Source organism: Culex pipiens, chromosome 2 (assembly GCF_016801865.2).
Source record: "Culex pipiens pallens isolate TS chromosome 2, TS_CPP_V2, whole genome shotgun sequence".
Lineage (NCBI taxonomy): Eukaryota > Metazoa > Arthropoda > Insecta > Diptera > Culicidae > Culex > Culex pipiens.
This window is the reverse complement of record NC_068938.1, coordinates 94,398,904-94,420,888: the sequence shown is the minus strand read 5'-3', so window position 1 is coordinate 94,420,888 and position 21,985 is coordinate 94,398,904. Positions and strand designations below refer to the sequence as shown.

The 21,985-nt window shown below is 36.7% G+C and overlaps 1 protein-coding gene and 1 long non-coding RNA gene across 12 annotated transcripts in view; both read left to right on the top strand.

Moving 5' to 3' along the window:
* LOC120415458 (restin homolog) overlaps window positions 1-21,985 on the top strand; it is a 196,294-nt gene that overhangs the window by 114,549 nt on the left and 59,760 nt on the right. For 4 of the 11 annotated variants that reach the window (XM_039577002.2, XM_039577001.2, XM_039577009.2 and 1 more), the window contains 6 exons: window positions 3,987-4,100; window positions 4,459-4,515; window positions 9,765-10,163; window positions 10,226-10,394; window positions 10,457-10,634; window positions 10,943-10,999. In XM_039577002.2, the coding sequence (XP_039432936.1) occupies window positions 3,987-4,100; window positions 4,459-4,515; window positions 9,765-10,163; window positions 10,226-10,394; window positions 10,457-10,634; window positions 10,943-10,999 (974 nt within the window). The remainder of the gene's footprint in view (window positions 1-3,986; window positions 4,101-4,458; window positions 4,516-9,764; window positions 10,164-10,225; window positions 10,395-10,456; window positions 10,635-10,942; window positions 11,000-21,985) is intronic. The other 7 variants (XM_039577006.2, XM_039577005.2, XM_039577012.2 and 4 more) reach the window with 3 other exon arrangements.
* LOC120415461 (uncharacterized) lies at window positions 19,789-21,162 on the top strand. The gene is made up of 2 exons (XR_005605203.2): window positions 19,789-20,867; window positions 20,936-21,162. It is a non-coding gene; the product is annotated as an uncharacterized LOC120415461 (long non-coding RNA).

Sequence of the window (21,985 nt, the reverse complement as noted above, 5' to 3'; positions counted from 1 at the left end):
ATGAGGCCTCTCTCTCGCTCAGAAAGCTGTGCAAGCTTTGAAGAATGAGACCCCCTCACCCCCACACTTTTCCACCTTGCTTTTGCTGCTTCAATCGATGCCAACATGAACTTCATGGGACGAAAGGTATGAGTTCTTTCGAGTGGCAAATTGGGAAAGTGCTTCAGATTCCATTTTCGTCGTTTCACCTTTTCTCACGGTGAAGCCGATGGGGGGAATTCCCTTTCCAAATATTTCTTTTGGAGGGGAAGTGAAAGTTTAGGACCACTTTGGGGCGGCTAGTCACACCCACATCAAGCACAGCCCGCTGCTCTGCTCTGTAATTGCTCGGAGCTAATCTCTCGGGCCCATGGAATTATCTGTCATCGAATTTCACCCTCGGAGCACAATTAGTACGAAATTGGAGATTAATTATAACTTGGGCCTGCAGGTGGCTCGGTAAAGCCTTAGTTGAATGTCTGAACGGTAAAGGGTATTGTCTTTACAAAAGTGTTAAATAAATGTTTCAAATTCTTTTCAAATTCAAATTTAATCTTCGATTAGCAACTCTTCAATCCTGTTAGAAATCTCCGCAGGATTACCACATGATCGGTTAGACCGCCAAACAAACCTGCCCATATTAGGCGTGTGCTACTGGCTTCATGGTACCGCTCTATACAAGCTGATGGCAATCTTCTTAGCTTTCAAACGAACTTGTGCATAGTGCCCTGATTGGATGCAACAATGTTGACGGTTGCCTGTTTGCGATGTACAGATGGATCGAATTCCGCGAGTTCACAGACATCACAGACTATTGTTTAGATTCTGTTGAATTGAGCTCTGCTCTCTCCTGATTGCAAATGAACTCGCAGACTCTATTCAATTAATTAGAATCATATTCCATCATCAACTTGGTTGGATTTGCAGCTATTATGTGAAATAATTATGTTATGAAATTGAACTATGGCTGTGACTATATTTTATATTGGCTTTTGTGCAGATGTGTTTATTTGAAGTCGGTCATACTTAATGGAATTATCCTTCTCTATTATCTTGGATCCATATAAATACAGAGATCAGAATAACAGTTTTTTTTGCATTCAAGCCTTGTCATCGATTAATGCTTTTAAATTTTGTCAAATCGCCAAACACAGCAAACAAGTAGTAATCCAGCTGAGCAATTCTGTATCAAAACTGGAAATGGATTTTATTTGTATTTTTTGAGTTGGATCAAACTTTGTGGAGTCCTTCCCTATGACCAAAAAAGCTATTTCGTGTCATTGGTTCACCCATACAAGTCTCCATACAATTTTGGCAGCTGTCCATACAAAAATGGTATGTAAATATTCAAACAGCTGTAACTTTTGAGTGAATTTTTTGATCAATTTGGTGTCTTCGGCAAAGTTGTAGGTATTGTTGAGGACTATTGAGAAAAAAATAGGTACTACATGCAAAAAAATTGCCGATTTTTCAATTAAATTTTTTTCACAAAAACTCAATTTTCCAAAATACGCATTTTTTTTATTTTCAAGATTTTTTTATATGTTTAAGGGGAAAAAACCCGCAACCTTTGAGCATGATTAAAATATCTGCCGCCAAGTTATGATTTTTTTGAAAAAAATAGTGATTTTTGGTAAAAATCGGAATTTTATACAAACAACATTTGACCAATTTTTTTAATTGTAAAATTAAATTTGCAATCGAAAACTACTTTGCAGATTTTTTGATGAATGGCTCCGTTTTCAAGATGTAGCCACCAAAAAATTGATTTTAGCGAAATATTTGCAGCTTTTCGATTTTTATGAATAGTAACATGAGTGACCATTTCTAAAAATATTTTTTTTGAAAAGTTCAGAAAATTGTCTAGGAGACATTGAAGATTGGACTTCTGGTTGCTGAGAAACAACGGCTTTATGAAAAAGAAACAGGAAGTTGAAGTTTTCTAAGTCTCACCCAAACAACCCGCCATTTTTAATGTCGATATCTCAAATAATGATCCGATTTTCAATGTTAAAATATGAAATATTCGTGAAATTTTCCGATCTATTCGAAAACAATATTTGGAAAAATGATTAGTCCTGACTTACATTTCAAAAAGGCGTAATTTTGAATGTTTGGCTATTTGGAAATATTCATCTGGATTCAAAAAATATGAAAATATTGTTTTTGGAAGGGGATACACTATTGTTTACAAAAGTGTGTGCCCTTTTAAAATGTTAGGCTCCATATGTATAATGTTCACTCATGCTCTTATTTTTTAAAACGAAAAACTGCAAATATTTCGCAAAATTTTGGTGGCTATATTTGAAAACGGGGCCCTTTATCAAAAAATCAGTCAAGTGCTTTTCTATAGCAAATTCAATTTGACCTAAAATTAGATAAAAAATAAATTTTGAACAAAATTTCGATTGTTTTCTATCTAATCAATACTTCATATCAAAACATCTCGAAAATAAAAAATACGTTTTTTGGGAAATTGAGTTTTTGTGAAAAAGTAAATTAAAATCGGCAACTTTTTTTTCGAGTACCTATTTTTTCTGAAAAAAAAACAAAAATACTTGCCGAAGACAATGATAAGAAAATTCCTTTAAAAGTTACAGATATTCAAATATTCACGCTGCCAAAATGGAGACTTGTATGGGTGAAACAATAACACAAAATTGTCCTTTGGTCATAGGGAAGGTCCCCACAAAGTTTAAGCCAAATAAAAAAAATACTAAAAATAAAAATGGTCGAAATCAAAAGATAAAAGGTGCTCAAAACTGATCTCAAATGTGAATATTACGTTAAGACCGGTTTTTAAAATGTTGTATTTTTTGCTATTAGCAAGGTAGAACAGTATTTTCTGTTGAGTTTTTTGTTTTTTTTTTTTTTGCTTTTTTTTCAATTTGAAAGCTATTGTATTAATTTTTCAATTGGAAGCAAAATGAAAATTACAAAAATCAAATTACAAAAAGATGGGTTTCCTTTACACATTCTGATACATAAATACAAATTAAAATGCTTTGCGGAAAAGTGGGCTAAAATTGTTGAATGCAACCCAATTCTGTATGTGCCAGCAAGACCAGTGACTCACCTCTTGTTATTAGAAGCTGGTCACATATTGCCATTTTTATTTCCAACCAAACTCTCCCAACATCATAAAACAACATTCACCCACACACAGTGCCCGACTGACGACCGGAACATAAAACAGTCGTTTGCTGTGTCACAGCCTTACCATGTCGCATTAGGATGTAACGAAATGAGTCATTTTTGCGAGCATTTCAGGCTGTGTATCCTAACAATTTTCCAAATTTTCTAAAGAATTTTATGATTTTTTTTTTCTCAACAAAGCCAGAACAAACAGAGAGGAGATGTTCAAAAATGTACAAAATTCTTAAGAATTGATAAATTTCTTTACGGTTCTTAGCAAAGTTGTTTCTGGAACAGAGCTCATGTGTTTTTTTGAAAAAAAAAAGTTTCGTTACAGTCTAATGTCATGTAGGCCTCCAGTAGCTGCCGCATGAACTTTTCTGTGTGGCCAAGAATTGGCTGAATGAGATTAAAAAGCCAGACATTCTGGTGGACGCATTTTGTAATATAGGACTAATAACTTGGTATGAAATTTATGGGTGTTTACTTGTGGCAGAGAACTTATCGGTTGTTCTACTTTCGATCGACTGGCGGAAGTTCGGTTTCTGGAAAGATAGTAAGTCATACTAGATGGGGAATGAAGTTTGATTAGTTTTAAGCTATGCACGTTTTTCTTAAGCATATATTAGTTTTGTGTGATTTTGTAGTGTAGATATGTTTTGTGTGTGTTCTATTCATTTTCTTTTTTATATATTTCCTTCTAGTTTAAGTTACTCTGCATGTTGTAGTTTGTTTTTCATAATCTTTTGTTTCTTCCCCCCACCTCTGTTCTGCACCACCCGCCGTTTGTGTGTTTATCATTACTCTGCATGTATTTCTGTGTGTTTGCCTTCACGTGTCCACGTGTGTGCATGTCCTTGGGCCGGTTCCAGATGTCGACGAAGAAAGCGAAACCGACCTGATGAACGAACGAACCTCGAGATCTTCGCGATCTCCCGACTCCGGCTTCCGGAGCAACCGGACGTCGCAGGACCGCAAGACGTCAAGTAAGTATTGGCATGATGGTTTGGCGTTGTTTTGAACTTTGTAGAATTTGGATGGACTGTTGAAGTACAATGTGTGTTTACAATGATGACGATTTTTGAGACTTGATTGATATGCATTGTACTTCAAACAGTCTCTAGCGTAGCATCCAAAGTAGTTTTCCTCTGTTGTGTTATGTAGTAATGAGTGTGTTATGTTTTCTTCCTGTCCCTTTCTCTATGTATGTTACCCCCCAAATCACTGCACATTGTCCGTCGTAAACCATCCCTTATCCCACGTGTGAATTTGAACACTGCACTCTGTCAACACTTTGTCCATTGTCCGTCCACACTACGCGTTGCACGTAATCCAACCCCGCAGCGACCTCTACCGGCTCGGACCACTACTGGGAGGCCACCGGACGGCGCCGAAGCTCAGGTAAGTGTCCATCATGTACGATCTACCTCACAATTGCACTCTCCACCAGGTTGCATGTATGCATGCAAACGACTGCCGCAACCCGGATGACCTCCGGGGTAGAAGCTGGCTTCCGCTGCACTTGGCAGTGCCCTGGGGTTGCTTTGTAACGCTTTGTACACGCTTGTGACGCAAGTTCAAACTAGCACTAGTCTACGGTGGTCGGGAAGGGGTTACACATTGTACTGTACACAGTTTATAGTGATGGGAACGAAAAGTTGTTGCCCGAAAGGGCTTAAGGTTGGACTCACACACGTACTGCACCGGAAGTGGAAGCAATTGGACACCTGTTGCACGTTCCCCCGGAGCTTAACACCTGGAAGTATGGTGGCCACGTCGGCAACCTGTAACAACAACATTGTGGTGGTTGGTGGTGGTGGTGTTGGTTGTAAATTATTGAGGTGTACTTTACACGGTTCGGTCAAAGAGAGGAACATTGGGCCGATGAAATGTACGCAGCATATGGGAAATTCAGCTGAAAGTCACCCCCACTGACGGTACAACTCTAATTTTGATTATAAATTTCTCAATGGTGCTAGGTACGAAGCGGCTTATGGAAAGTTTATTTATGTTGGGAAGGACGCCGCAGCTGCTGAAATTACTAAGTGCCTATAATATTCTCTAAACATGATGACATTGTTGCTCACATTACTTGTATCGACCAACTGGTAAAAGTCGCCTAAGCAACTTGATGGTTTTGTTGAACTAAAAAAAAGTTTTTGTGTGCACTCAAATGAAAAGTTGAACTACGTAAGTAATCTTTCAATTAATCAGTTGAAATTGCATTTTTACAGTTAAATAGGTTCAATCTTTCCACAGCCGGCTGTCTAAGAAAGAACGTTTTAGACAATTTAAACCTCATCCACTAAATACAAATGGTCTCGACAGCAGCATCCGATTGGTTGCATTGAGAGTAATATTTCACTTATTAAAACACTTAAAATTACAACAAACTTAAATAAACTATAAATGTCTCGACAGCAGCATCCGTTTGCTTGCCTTGGGAATTAATTTTTAATCCTGCTAAAATACTAACTCTTGCCAAAAATAAACGGGAATTTGCTCGATGGTGGTATCCGATTGCTTGCCTTGAGACTAATATCTTACCATCTAAACCCTGTTATGCCATTGGTCGTATCGCTTGCTTAGGGCGACTCCCTGACCTTCACCTATCACAACTACCAACTCCACGCGACGCTTACGCAGCCCTGTTGTTTAAATTCAATCAAATTTGGTCAAACGGTCAATTTGATCGAGTTCCACAATAGGGTTGGGAAAAAGAGCCTGCGGTTTCGCTACCTTTTTCTAAGTAAGTCAAGCATCAACATTTCCCGTGCTCCGCATCCTTTTTCCTCTCCCGGTGTATGGTGGAGATGGGAGCGGCCGGCAATGGATGGCTTTCATGGTGCTGTCTGTCCTGTTCTGGTAGAATTGGTTTTAATTCCTTTTAATCAATTTCTAAGCAACCTGGGCTGGACAATCATCACATATACATGACGAAATCCAGTCTGCAACCCGCTAAGATCACCATCTCCATGCGAATGCGAATGCGAATGCGAATGCGAATGCGAATGCGAATGCGAATGCGAATGCACTCAAATGAAAAGTTGAACTTTTTAGCACTTGTTTCGAAAAGTAACACTTTTCAACATTTTTTTTTATTTAAACGATTTATTGACAAAATACATGAAAATTTGACATAAAATTTCACTCAGTTTGTGTTTTTTGGAATTGCAAAAAATGTTGTATGGAACTCGTTGCAAAACTTGATTTTTTCAGCACTCTTCGTATTTATCCAACTCGGTGAACCTCGTTGGATAAATGTACGACTCGTGTTGAAAAAATCCTTTTTTTGCAACTTGTTGCATAAACTACTATTATGCAATTCCGTAAATTTAACGTTCAGAACTAAAAAAAAAATTGAAAAATTTTACTTTCCGATACTAGTGAAAAGTTCCACATTTCAGCACTGTACTATATTGCACGGCACTGGACGGTTTCAAAAGATATTAAGAGCGAGTTTTTCACCAGTGTGTAACATGTCGTATCGAGGTACTCCGATTTGGATGAAACTTTCAGCGTTTGTTTGTCATGAGATGAACTGAATGAGCCCTCTATGACAAAGGGAAGTGGGGTAAAACGGGCATTGAAGTGTGAAGTCCAAAAAAATATGAAAAATCATAAAATTGCTCCCATTTGCGTAAAAACTTGATCAATTCCAACTCTCTTAGATGCATTCGAAAAATCTTTTGAAGCACTTTAAAATGTGCAATATATATCTAAGATTGGTTTGACTTTTTCTCATAGCTTTTGCAAATTACTGTTAAAAATTGATTTTTTAAACCTTAATATCTTTTTGCAACAGCTTCCACACCCACACTCTCGTAATTCAAAAGATAGGTAATTTCACGGACTTTAAGCCTACGGTATTAACTTTTTGGCCAGTCGCAGTTTTTTCTAATAGATTTACGATTTTTCTATAACAAACTTTTTACAACGTTAACTTTTGCCCTGTAGTCCAAGAAGACGGTACTTTTTGGGCTCAATTTTTACATATTCGGAATGCTTGGGAAATTCCACGACAATAAAACAAATAAATGAACGTTTTACTGAAAAAATCCTGTTCAACCATGTTATTCCAAATTGCAATAAATATTGAATACAACTCGTTGCAAAACAGTATTTTTTCAGCACTTTTTCCATTTTTTATTACTCGACGTTAACATTTTTTGACGCATGTATTTTTTGGGAAATTTAATGTACTTTTTTTTAATCAGCAATAACCCAAAAGGGTAATTTTTTCATTTCGTGTTTTTTTTCTAACTTTGCAGGGTTATTATTTACAACATGTAACAATGTTCTAGAGTTCTAAGTTGTAAAGCAGACAATTACATAAATTTCGATATTGGAACATAATGGATTTTCTTGTAACGAAGTATCACTAGTGCGTCCATTCCGGAAATTCCCGGGACAAAATTTATGGGTTTTTTGTAAAACCGGAAATTCCCGAATCCCTGGATTTTTTAATATTTTGTCCCGGGAATTCCCGAAATTGAAATAAAAAACAAATTTTGGTCTGCAAATTTAGATTTTGTTGAGGAAATAGATGAACAGTTGAACACTTAGTAATCGATAAGAATTTTAAAGCATTAAAATTTGTTTTTGGCATATATCAGCATTAATTTAGCTTATTTAAGAAAATTGTTAAAATTTTAGTTTACAGATGCTTAATAGTAGTTTATGCAACAAGTTGCAAAAAGAGGATTTTTTCAGCACGAGCCGTACATTTATCCAACGAGGTTCACCGAGTTGGATAAATACGAAGAGTGCTGAAAAATCTAGTTTTGCAACGAGTTCCATACAATTTTTTTTGCAATTCCAAAAAACACACAATGAGTGAAATTTTATGTCAAATTTTCATGTATTTGTCAATAAATCGTTTAAATCAAAAAAATGTTGAAAAGTGTTACTTTTCGAAACAAGTGCTGAAAAGTTCAACTTTTCAGCACCCATTTCAGTGCTGAAAAGTAGAACTTTTCAGCATTTATTTTGAAAAGTGTTGCTATTCGATTCTGTTATTTTTGGTACAGAAAAGTAGGCTATTTCGTCGTTCAAGAATGACAGGAAAAGTGAGTAGTTTCACGACGGAATTGCAAAAAATATGTTTAAACGGGGTCAAAACTTACGCGAAGCACCAAGGGGGTCAAAAAAGTTGGAAATGCCACTTCAACCGGCTGTATCTCGGCGAAAACTCAACCGATTTGGATGATTCTTGTTGCATTCGATCCGGAAGAATGTCAAGAATCACCACCAATAAGGTAGATCCAAAATAGATGCGTCTACCTTCAGGTATAATAAAAAAGGCATTTCCAACTTTTTTTCCAAGGGTTGTATGAGCCGGTGAAAATGCATTTCCAACTTTTTTGACCTCGTTGGGGCTACAAGTGTTAACTTAATTTTATTTATTTTTTATATTACCTGGTATAATTTTTACGTATATTTATGATTTCGAAAATAAAAAATAATTATTTTTCATCAAACACCGGCATTTGGAGCAAATAAGGACAAAAGTAACGAATTAAGACAGCTGTTTAGGCCAAATGTTTTGATTTTTTTCATTGATTTCGGTTGAAACAGGAACAGAACAAAACAATTAGTACACAGATTTCCAAATTTATTGCTCTAAAATCACCTGTACCTATTCAGACTGTAGTCCCGATTTTCCCCAGTTGGCGGTAGTGACTTAAAGATAATTTGTAAAATATGTTTTACATAAAACATGAAATTCTTAACATATAAAAAAAATTACATTGGCTTATATCATTTTTTTTTATATTTTCGTTTCTTGTTTTATATAGACAGTTTCAAAGATTTTGTTAAAGCTTTTGTAGTCATGGCATAGAAACAAAAATAATTTGAATCACATTGGCTTAAACATTGTGGTTTATCTGAAATCCAAAGCACAACAATGAACAAAAACAAACAATTTTTAATGTTTTTTAAGCTATCTAAATTTGCTGTCCATGTTTAGATTGAAGTGTAGATTATCAACAATTACTAGTATTGAGTACATTCTATGATTTTAAGCTTGAAAACATAACAACTATAATAAAAACATAGATTTTATGACTGTTTCAAAAATTTTCCGGGATCCCGGGAATTTCTGGGATTTAAAAAATATTTTTCCCGTTTCCCGGGAATTTCAAAACCCGGGAAAATTGGACGCCCTAAGCAAACTCCTCATGTTTTTTTTCAAATCATTCTGTTTTCGTGGGGTATTGCTGTATAACCTTAACGCTGTCATCAAAATTGTTGTTCAAAATTGAAGAAATAACCAAAATCCATTGATCAACACTATCATAACCCATAATCTGATCCTACTCGTATTCAAAGCCAAGTCAACTACCTTCTAATTCAATAAACACACCCATATAACACAAACAATTAAGCTTCAACATTCCATCGAACCGGGCGACAAGCTTCGTCTGCCTCCGTCCTACACTTGTTTGAGAAAATAACTATCCATAGCCGCTTGGACATGGTCCTCGCTCGATAAGCGTGTTGTCATATCCAATATATTGCACGCCTGTCTATCTGGGGATAGTTGACTCAACCGGTCGTATGTGGAGAAAGCTAAATATTTGCCCATCTGATTCTGAGCCTGAGTCTGACATCATCCTCAATTTCTCTCTCGTTCTCTCTCCTTCCAGACCAGGGTGTCGTCCTAACGGCAGACACGGACAGCTTCATCATCGGGCAGCGCGTCTGGGTGGGAGGGCTGCGGCCGGGCCACATTGCGTACATCGGCGAAACGCACTTTGCCCCGGGCGACTGGGCCGGGGTCGTGCTGGATGAACCCAATGGCAAAAACGACGGATCGATTTCCGGCAAGCGATACTTCCAGTGCGAAGCCAAGAAGGGCGTGTTCTCGCGGTTGACCCGGCTGACGCGGGAACCGCTGCCCGGAGCCGGGGCCATTTCGGCCGGTGGATCCGGCGATACGTCGCTGGACCAGAGCCTCCGGTCGCTGACTTCGCCGATGCGGTCGGGAGCGGTCTCGCCGACGCACAGCGTGTCCAGCTTCGCGTCCAGATCGCCGGCCATGGGCAGTGAGTATTTTGGAGTTTTGGAAAATTCGCCAAACGTACAAATTTTCGAATCTAATTTGCAGAAGCCGCAACGCTGACGGTGGGCGACCGTGTCATTGTGTCTTCCGGATTCGGTTCCCGGCCGGGAATCCTCAAATACCTGGGTGAAACCCAGTTTGCCAGTGGAACCTGGTGTGGCGTTCAGCTGGACGAGGCCAGCGGCAAAAACGACGGTTCCGTCGATGGTGTCAAGTAAGGGTACCTCCTAAACTGTTGAGAAAATCTTTACTAATCCCTTCAACTCTTCTCCGCAGATACTTTGACTGTCCGGCCAAGTGCGGCATCTTCGTGCCGATCGCCAAGGTTACGCTGTCGCCCTCCTCCCGGAAGGCGCGGCTGTCCCGGTCCGGCTCGAAGGAATCGCTGACTTCGGTGGGAACGATGAGCTCGATCGCGACCACGGCCACCTCCAGACTCCGCATGAGCGCACAGGTATCGCTCGAAGCTTGGTAGAACGAATGAGACGAACCCCAATTGCGCCCTCCCCCGGAGTGTTTTTCGTTTTTGTTTAGCGAGAAGAGTTGTTTTTTGTTTGATTTTGAATTTCTCCCCATTTCCCTTAAAACGATCAAATGGATTGTATCTGTTTAACGAATCCTTTAAAAAAATCCTTCCTTTCCTTTATTCACTGATTTAAGCTAGTATTCCCAGAAAAAAACGAAATCCACCCAACCTACACTTGTAACGCTAACACCCCTCCGTAACCCCCCACACGTAACCGCCGCTTGTGTTATTTGCAGAGAAAATCATCGGTCAACGCAGTGCCTTCAACGCCGAAAGCTTCCTTCTCGCTTCAGGTAGGCACACTGTTGCTCGTTTGTGTTTGTATTGGTTTATGATGCATTTTAGTGATTTGTTCTGCTAGTTGTAAGAACTTGCTACTAAAACGACTAGCTCTCCCCCTAACGCCATAATGGTCAAACGTTGGTTGTAAATAAAAGTGTATTATGTCCCCAAATGAGTGCCAATCCTTTAGTTAGTAAAACAAATCAGTTCACAATTCTAAAATTAGATGAAAAAACAATTATCCGAAATGTTTAATAAAAACAAAAAAAAACACAAAATCATTCGATCGTATACGTTGAAAAATTTGTTACTTATACATGAGGCCAAGGATGATTTTATTTAAAGTAAAATGCAATGGCCTTAGGCCGTTACAAATATTTTTCAAAGATTGTGTCCTAAATGGGTATCTTTCGCATCAGAGTTTAAGATGGTGTGAGTTCTGGCACCAAAGTAATGATTTTGTTATTATTATTTTTGAAAATAACGAAAATATGCTCGAACAATTTATTGAAATTTCTAAACTATTGCATGAGACGCATGAGACAGACTTTGTGAACGGACCCTTTGTTCACAAAATCAACAGGGGAGTAATGGGACATTACTTTCCGAACAGGACATTCCGAACATAACGCGTGATATTGTACAAATTCTAAGTTCAATCATGGTCGAACAAATTGAAGGTGATCGATCGGGAATGACTGAACCGTCCACTTATGAGGCGAGAGCCATATCCATTAAACCATGGATTTTTATTGCATTTTTTAAATACAGTCCCTCGGAAAAAAATCAATTCGGATAATCGAATCACAAAAAAAAAATTTTCGTTGTCTTATTTTCTTATTGTCGACCCCTTAACTGCCGTTCTACGCATAATTGTCCCATGTCATTTTTGTTCGATTCTCAATCGATTCTGACTTTTTTGACATTTTTAAGTTTAATTTAATGTATACTTTAAAAAAACCCCATAAAATTAAGTTCTATGTTCGGAAACTCATCAAAAACAACACCAAGTCTTTCACGAAATCATTTGTTTTACGAAGTTTTGTGTCCTGTTTACCCATTTTATAGCAGGAGGATTACTAATAAGAGTGATAAACTGCTAACTGGGATGATAAGGAACTTATAGGGTGAATAGGAACCCACGGAACAATAATGCGTAGAAACACAAAAATCGGTTGAAAAATTTCAATCGCGTTTTTCTCAGTTGCACTTTTTTGAACATGGGACAATTATGCGTAGAACGGCAGTTAACAACGCTAAAGTGATTTAAATTTTTTAAATCTAAGGTGGCGGTCAATATGGCGGTGACGAAAATTGGAAAAAAAGCGACGAGCTTTCCGGTAAAAATATTTATGAGACTGAAAAATCAAGTCTGTAATATAGAAATTGTCAAAAACCATCACAAAACCTATTTTTTCAATAATTTTATTTAAAAATCCGCTGTATCTTCACAAGGATTGGACATAGGTCTGGAGAATCGATCTGTCGGTATTTAATAATTTTGGCGTTTAGACCACTATTCAAAAAACAGTGTTAGTAAATGATTTTTGTATTTTTTTGGAGATACATACCATTTTGCATTTTTCGTGATTCTTTTTGTAACATTTCCTCAAAAATTTTGAATGAAAAATAATTGTAGCATCACTTTAAAATCTAACTTTTAAACATAGAAATTGAAAAATCTCTTAGAGGTGGCGTGTATTTTTCTTTGAGTGTATTTTTTTTTTCAGAGGGCTCGTCCAATTTCCTACAAGTTTGTCTTTGACCACGATGCAATTCGGTTTCGAGGTACAGTTATTTTTAAATTAGAAAATACAAAAATATTTAAATAACTTACGCCCTTACCAAATGTTATTTTCGAGTACAATTGGCTCCATATACACAAAAATGGCTTATATAGGCCTAGAATAACATGTCTACAAAGTTTCATTGAAATCGTACAAAAGTACCAGAAAAAATTCCCGAATTGAGCTGGAATTGCTCAATATTTAGTTCTTAAGATAGGTATTTCGCATTAGACAGGAAAAAATCAGAGCAGGTTTCCTTAGAATGAACAACTGTTTTTTTAAATAAATTTTAACTTTTTTTTTTCAACATGGCTGAACTTATGGATACATTTTGTATAAAGGTTTTTAAGCGAAGATGGCGTTCGAATGGTGAACGTCCGAAATGTCAAAATCGCGCAGTAGCACCAACATTAGAAAAAAAATGTGGCGGTAATGCCATGTTACACTTTTTTCGCAATGTTGGTACCACTGCGAGATTTTAACATTTCGGGCGTTCACCATTCGAACGCCATTTTCGCTTAAAAATCTGGATAGACAATATTTGTATTATAAAACTGCGACAGCTGTAATTTAAAAAATAACAAGATTTTTTGCTGATCAAATTTAATTTGACAGCATTGCCAATTTTTCAAAAAGAAAAGCTTTATTTATTGGAAAGGGTCGAAAATGACAATGTGTGGTTTTGACCACACATGCACATGATCAATTCTAGAGTTTTTTCAAAGGTTCAACAAACAATTTTCTGCTTTTTGAGTGTTTAAGAGTCTGGGTTATAAAAAAAATATCCAAAAAGCCAACAAAAAAAATAACATTTAATTCAATGAATCTTTTCATAAATAACTCCAGAACTTCAGAACTTAGTAAGGAAATACTTTTTATTTGAAATTTTACTTTCCGAGCTCAACTCGTATCGCTTTGGAGTCTTCGATAAAGTTGTAAAGCGTTAAATTTCATTTCCCCATGCATATTTCAACGATCAAAAACGACTCCTAAACACGGGCTTGATACTCACGTAGTTTCCTGGAGGTGCCACGAAATGTGTGGCTGCGCTGTTTTCGACACAACATTTGAAAAGATTCCATTTTTCTGTCATCCCAATGGACAGCTGCCAACATTGTTTGAGGAGTTTTATGGACGAACTACACTGAAAGAAAAAAAAGTGCAAAAATTCCTTAATTCTAGGAATTTTCTCACCTTTCCTTATTTGGTAATTGGGGTTTTTAGAATTATTTAATAAGAAAAGGAGGCAAAATTCCTAGAATTTAGGAATTTTGTACTTTTTTTTATTTCAGTGTATTGATTCAAAATGACTTTTTCGGTGAAAGTAACATAGTTTCAGCCATATCAAAAATGCAAAAAGTCTGAAGTTCCCGAGAACTGCTCTTCAAGCTCATTCCTCCTCCTTTTCACTCAGTACAAAGTCTGTTTAGATAACCAGAAATTCAAGCTGACTTAAATAGTTGACTATCAGAAACCGACAACGATTCTAATTAATTTACATCATGAACAACCTTCGTGATGCCTTCATCTTATTTCCCAAAAGATTAATGAGCCGCCTCGAGAGGTGTCAAATTTCCCGCAAATTTACAGTCCATCTTCAACGTGAAATTAATCACGCTCATGCGTGAGTTCACGACGGCTCGATCGGTCACAACAAACTTCTCGACTAAACTCTTGACTTTGCCCCCTCACTGAAACAAGGGAGGGTCAAAAGTTTAAGCGAAAACCATTAATCAAACGTGTGGGAGAGATCCACTTCGGGCGACATTTGAGGCGACTTGGGTCACCACGGCTTCAAATTAGGGACCTCCTTGGCACGCAAACGAGCTGAATTGATTGTTTTTATGTGCCAAAACATCATCATTAACCTCGGTTGAAATATGATGAAGAGCAAATTTCTTAGAACATAACTAATTTCCTAATGCTACCGCGACCAATTTCGTCATCGCGGTCACCCACTTGGGGAAGAATCGTCATCTTTGAGGAATTCCGAGAAAAACAATCCCAATAGTCATGTGGAACGCACCTGAAACAGCGATTCTAGCTTGGGAAGAACAAATCGTTGCCGTTGTGCCATATTGTCAAACTTAATTCAAAATTATTCCGAATTAAAAGCAGAATTTATTCAAGCATCGACACAAGTGGCAAGACAGCACGACGGCGACGAGTTGATACTGGCAGCAGCAGCCGATAATACTCAACGAGTTGAAGAGGACAAGCTACCTTAGAAGGAAGTGCCCTCTGCTGTGTATCGATCTCGCACAGTATGCTAAGCAGTTTGCCATATTCGGTGGACTTTGTAGAACTATCGTTCTAGATAGAATGATCATTCGATTTGTTAAGAGGAATCAGAGGTTATGTGCGTCGTCGTCCAAGATGGATCGTGAGCGTTTTGTGCGGGGAAAAAATATGGTTTGGGTTGCGGTTGACATAGCGAGGATGGCATCCGGAAGCAAGTTGGAAGTCGGCTTGACAGCAACCCATGATGGGTTAGTTATTTGGTTAGGTGACATTTTATACCATTTTATTTATTTGTTGAAAATTATGGCTTTAACAGAGAGACAACTGTTTTTTTTTTTTAAATTAATTTTACTATTAACTTTTACTATGTGCAACTATCAAAAAAAAAATAATTCCGCATTCCAACAAAAAAAATCGCTTGAATGAATAAATATGTCTATCTATGTAAATCTATCAATATTTGCTTCATGAGAAACATTCTTCTGCAAAGTTATAGATTTTATAAATTTAGAAGAAAAAAATAACTCTTGAAAAATCACTCTTTTTGTTAAATTTGCGTGGATAATGGAAAATTATTCATTTGATTTTATTTCTTAAAAAAAATAGTTAACATATTTTGATCAATTGCATAGTTTAAATTTTTATCTTGATCATGTTTTTTTTTCTTCTCACTTTTCTGATGTTAATCGAAGATGCAATAAATGCTTACAACTTTTACGTTAAAATCATTTTCAAGCAGAAGCATAAACTTTGACTCTAATTTTTTTTAAATAAATTGGAAAAAATGGTAAAATGTTACATTATAATTTGATTAAATTTAATTCAATTTACAGTTCTTTTTGGAGGAGGCAAAAAATTGTATAGTCTATTTATGCAATTTGATCAAAAGGGCACTTTTAGACTTTTTGCTAATTTTGAATTTTGAGATTACAGGTCTTACTTTAATTACTTATTTTTTTATTCATTTTACAAAATTAGAAAGAAAAAACTAAAATGTTTTTGACGTTGTATAATTTTTTACAAGCAGTAAAGACATTAATTAGCCCTCACGCTTATTTTGATCATTAATGTTGCAGTCCTGTACTATTTTGTTGCACATATTTATCAAAACCAGGATCAGAACAATTTTTAATAAATTAATAATAAATAATTCCCGAGATTTTTGTAACTACGGGAAATTGGACGCTCTGGATTAATTCAAAAATTTATTTTTTTTTTCGCTTTTTTCAATTTTTTGAATATTTCTATAACAACTAATTTTCGTGTCAGTAGTTTTTCATGACTATCAAATCAAATTGAAGTGTTTTTTTTTCTAAGAATGTATTTTCCAAATTGTCATGGCTTTTACTTTATAACAAAATTATATCCAATCTTTTTTCGATATTTCTCGACAATAATGATTTTACATTCAATGGCAATGCTGTCCAACATATATTATTCTATAAGGCAAGGCAAGACGAAATTTCCAGCTGTCAAAAAAAATTTAGCTCGTAAAGCGTGCTTTTTTACTTTTAATTATTATTAACAGTTTTATGAACATAGTAATTCAGGGTTAAGTTTTAGAGAAATGTGTTGTTCTGAGCACGTTTAGAGCTCAAAAAACGCACATTTTTATTTTCTGACGAGTCATTTTGAACTTAAGGGTCAAAGTTACAGCCATTTTAAGGTAAAAATATGCAAATTGAAAACTCAATCATTTCGAAAAGGCGCAGGCCAAATTTTAAGTGCCAGGTTGCATTCGAGCACTATAAACGCTGAAAAATCCCAGTGATATTTTTCTTTAAACTCGAAACATCTTCGAATCAAAATGTCTAATTTTCAAGGGAAAAGTGTATGGGCCACCCTAATGAGCATGAGCATGAGCATGGTTGACTGCCAATGAGCTGCTACTCCGTTATTGACGGATCAGCTGAAGTTAAACAATGAATCAAAAATGATCAGTGGGAGCCAACCATCCGTTCACTGTTTAACCTCTGAAGATCCCTACTTTATTAGTCAATACCGGCGCCCTCCCAAGAAGCCTGCAGTTCAACGAAAGGGAGGAATGTTAGTCCGATAGTTGAAGTTGCAGACTCATCAAGCACATAGTTTTTCGCTATATACTTGTTGATACCGCTTGAGACCGTTGAATCCACAGCATCTCCTTCAAGCATCACGTGATTATATATTTTTTTGGGTTAGTAGGATAAGGTATTGGCTTTTTGATGCCTCCCGAGCTACGATGCTATGGGGAGGACTTTCATAACAAACCCGTCGGCGAGCCTTCCGAGCAACGATGCTATGGGAAGGTCTTTCTGGTTAACACACAAAATCACACAGTTATTTTGCTCCACTATTAACTCGACGATCCAAATTGTCAGTGCGTCTTTCGATCATTATATAGAAATAGCTTTTTCACCGCAAAAAAATAAAACCTTATTCGAAAAATTTAAACACAGTCCACCCGACGCCGTGCCTTCCGATCAACGATGATATAGGAAGGGCTTTGAAAATCACAAAACATCACTTTTCACTCTGAATATTTTTTTACGACCACGTGCTCCCTTTGCCAATTATGCACTGATGACGCTGCATTTTCAGAGGGTAATCCTCTCCTCGCAGCACACAATTCCCGACAAAAATGCGAAACAAAAGGCACACACAAAAAAAATCACTTTTCACTCCGAATATTTTTTTACGACCACGCGCTCCCTTTGCCAGTTATGCACTCACCCGAACAGCGACACAAAAGAGACGGAAAATAACACGAAAAAACAGGACTGCGCGTCCACACAGGCACCGCACTACTGATGCCATTATTTAATTATAATGACCAATCACCCCATGCACTCGAACAGCGACATAAAAGAGACGGAAAATAACACGAAAAAACAGGACTGCGCGTCCACACAGGCCAAAAGTGTATGGGCCACCCTAATGAAATTTAAAAATTTTCCAACTATATGTTTTTCCATGTAATTTTGCCTGCTGAATCTGAATCTACATTTTAATTCAAATCTTTATTTATTTATACATGTAGTTGTAGAGTAAGGACTGCTCCTTTTCAATTACTACAATTAGAGCCCTTAGAATTGATTCAAAGTGTCAAAAAAACGATTTTTGGTAATATTTTGAGTTTTATGATAGTTTTACATAGAAAACCTTAAAATATGACCAAAAATCGATTTTTTGATACTTTGGCTAATTTCAGAGGGCAGATTCAGATTCAACGGGCAAAATTACATGGAAAAACATATAGTTGGACAATTTTCGAATTTCATTGGGGTGGTCCCATACAGTTTCCCTTGATAATTAGCATTTACAAATGAAGATATCTCGAGTTTAAAAAAATACCCCTGATTTTGCAGTGTTTATAGTGCTAGATCTTCTCTTTAAAATGCAACCTTGTGCTTAAAATTTGGCCTGCGCCTTTTCGAGGTATTTGAGTTTGAAATATGCATTTTTTTACCTAAAAATGACTGTAACTTTCGACCCTTAAGTCCAAACTGACTTGTCAGATAATAAAAATGTGCGTTTGTTGTTCCGAGCAACACATTCCTCTAAAACTTAACTCTGAATTGCTACGTTCAAAAAACTGATTTTTGAAGGATTGCTTAGATGCTTTCTCTAAATTTGGTCGTAGAAGGCGTAGATTTCGATAAAATGTTGGTGTCTTCGACAAAGTTGCTTAGATTGGCAAGCCCAACAACTTTCTAGAAGACGAAAAAATTCCCAAAAATATTTCTGAAAAGTTAGATTTTCATAGGCACCCTAATCGTGAACCACCCTAATTTTGAACCAAACCAAAAGCTAGCCTTTGCCATTTGCAACAACTCTTTTTAAGACACCAAAGCTCCAAAACGTCACCATTTTTCGAAAAAAATATTTTCCACTTAATTTTTCATTCTGGACCACTGTGCAATGAGTTCGCAATATAGAACATTTTAAATTTTATAATAGAGATTCATTTTAAAAATAAAATTCAAGAAATTAGTGTACAAATTGTTCAAAGCAACTCAGATAGGCCGGTTTAAAACCCAGTACATGTTTGCACTGATTATGAATCTCAAAAATCTACAAATGACAAATTTTAATCGATTTAGATTTAGGTTTTGCCTTCCTCACCTCAATGAAGAAAGGCTATAAAATCACTCGAAACATGAACTTCTCTATTCGACCTCGTAGTATTTCAAAAGTTATGCTAAAAAACAATTTGGCTAGAGTTTGAAATATTTTAAAAAAAAGGGTGGTTTTTGTAAGAGAACCCGTCATGCTATATACATTGTTAGAAAGGTATTTGAAAGACCTTTCCAACGCCTGACAACCCCATCAAAAGTTATGAGCACTTAAGTGTTATTTATACACTTTTTTGAGGCCGGATCTAAAATATTTTGATGAAAAAGTTGTCCGGATCTATCATGCGACCCATCGTTGGATAGGTAATCAAAAGACCTTTCCAACAAGCCCAAAAGATTGAAGATCTGACAAGCCTATCAAAAGTTATAAGTACTTTAGTGTTTTTAATACATTTTTTTTTGAGGCCGGTTCTCAGATATTTTGATAAAAAAAAGTATTATTTATATAATTTTTTGAGGCTGTGTGGTATATTCACTTTATGAATGCGAGGAAGGCACCAACCACCTAAAGGTGGATTAAGTAACGTTTTTTTTTTAGTGGTTTACATCTATTCCGGCTTTGGTGTTAGACAATTTTAAATTTTGACGTACCCGTTTGGATGGACCATATTTGCTAAAATTCTTCAAATTATCTCAACAATCCATTATTGACATGAACGGAAAAATGCAGTGGTTAAAAAATCTTTTCAGACGTAGAAAAAAGTCCATAATTTTCTGAATATTCCTGAACAAAGTTCCATTACGCAAACCGGTCGCAAAACTTCAAAGTGCCTTCAATTGACCGATCAGTTTTTTTTAAGACGTCATTTCAAGTGCTCAACTTATCTTTGGAGTGCGCACTTGGGCAAACTTCAAACGGGCGTCTTAAACTGCTTAATTACATTACACCAGACCGTCGTCGTCACCAGATATATACAAACACCACTCTGACGTGATCCTATTAAACTGCAATCAGTACCGGAGCGAGTCGTGAGTCAGCAAAGGCTCAGCTTTAAAGAGCAATTATTCTCACATTTGCATATTTCGCTAGTGCGGTCTAGGTTTGAGTGGACAAAAATTAGAAGGCGGATAATTCGATTTAGATTATTGTATGATTTAGTACTACTTTTTTCATACAATCTTTTTTTTATTCTGAATAGTATCTTATAAATTATCACACTCGTCTGAGTAATATCTCGTTGAACATCAAGTAAAATCCTGTACAAATCTTTAATATGATAACATTAGGTTTTGAGTTGAAATCTCATACAAAGTTCATTTCAAGAAGAAAACTATTATAGTAATAGTATAATACATCTTATAAAAAAATCAAACTTTCAAAAAATGTTACAAGTATGGACCACCCTAGTGCTCAGCTCTCCGCGGTTCGTTAGTAGTCGCATTGTTCAGCCATCCCAGCGCGATTTTTCACTCCGTAATCGATAGTGTTCCAACCGCCCTCTCGAATGCAAACCTGTTCGCCTGTTCAAGTCACTCAAGTTGCGGGGGCGGCGGTGGCCTAGCATCAATATACATCAATATATGTGTGATACTAGTTCCGCGCGCGTTCAACTCCATTAGAGAGGGCGCGCGATTCAGCCAGTTATTAGTGATTCCTTAGTGGTTGTGCGTCCGACCGACTTCAGGAAACGCGAAGATCCGATAGAGGAGGCGCCGCCGATCTTAAGGTTGCTGCGGCTCTTCCCAAAGTTGGTCATATTCAGTTAAGAAAATCAGCTGAACGGGGGTGACACATTGTAAGTGGTCCGCTTAGTGCCGTGAGGAAAAGGTGGAGGTGCTTAAGGTCGTTTCGTTCGTTCGGCAGGTTTAGGAATTGTGGCGTTTGTCACCCGCGGCGTCGGATTAGTTCAGGGAGTGCACGATCAGTTGCTGGTGAGAGCTATCGTGAGAAGGTTGTGCTGGCTGGGGTGCCCCCTGGAAGGATACTCCACCGCTGACTGGAGGATTTAGGTGGTCAAGGAAGAGTAGGAATTAGTGCAGATTATAGTGGTGCATCGATGTGACAATAAAGATTTTTATTTTGTGCTGTTGGCTTGAAGTTTTATTTTGAAAAGAGTGCAGTTTTCGAGTGGAAGTGTTGTGTTCATTTTTTTTTTCATCCAATCAAATTGAATTAATTATAGATTCGTATTATATCAAGATGTTAAAACATGTTGCTGGGATGTTCGCAAATAATTAAAAGATTGGTGAAACTTAGTTCTGCTGTATTTTGCAGATTTGGCCCATGTAGAATGTACTATTTTTGTCTCTCATATAGCAAAATATTGAAAATAAGAGTAAATGATGTTTAATTTAATGTTTGGTATTTAAACAGATTTAAAATGTTGTAAACTTCCTCGATAGGTTTGGTTTTGTTTGTCACTCTTATTGCCTTTGTTTTAAATTTGAGGATTTGAAAAAAAATCGGTAATGTGAAGTATTTTTCACAGACACATTTTAATTTTTCAAAATCCTTGCAAAATTTGTGGACGATTACGCCAATATGTAGGTACATGATCATCAAGTACATAAAAAAAAGTTTGGTATTTTGTGAAAATTTTCGTATTTTGTACAAAAAAATCCTCGAATTTAAATTAACCCTAATACTAAAGTTTGAAATTGGAAGAAACAAATCATCAAAAAACTATTTTTTGTAACGTTTACTTTTGGCGGTTCGGCGCTGTTAACAGGCATAATTTATAGCATAAGCGTCAAACTTTCTTGGATTTATTTGGATCCCAGATAAAAATTTGGTTTACAGTCATCCCACATATTCGGAACGGTTTCCAGATTGGCCAATGTTCAAAAAATCATAGCAAATCGATAATTGAACTTAATGGATTGTTTTTACCTTCATTTGAAAGCTTTTCTTGCG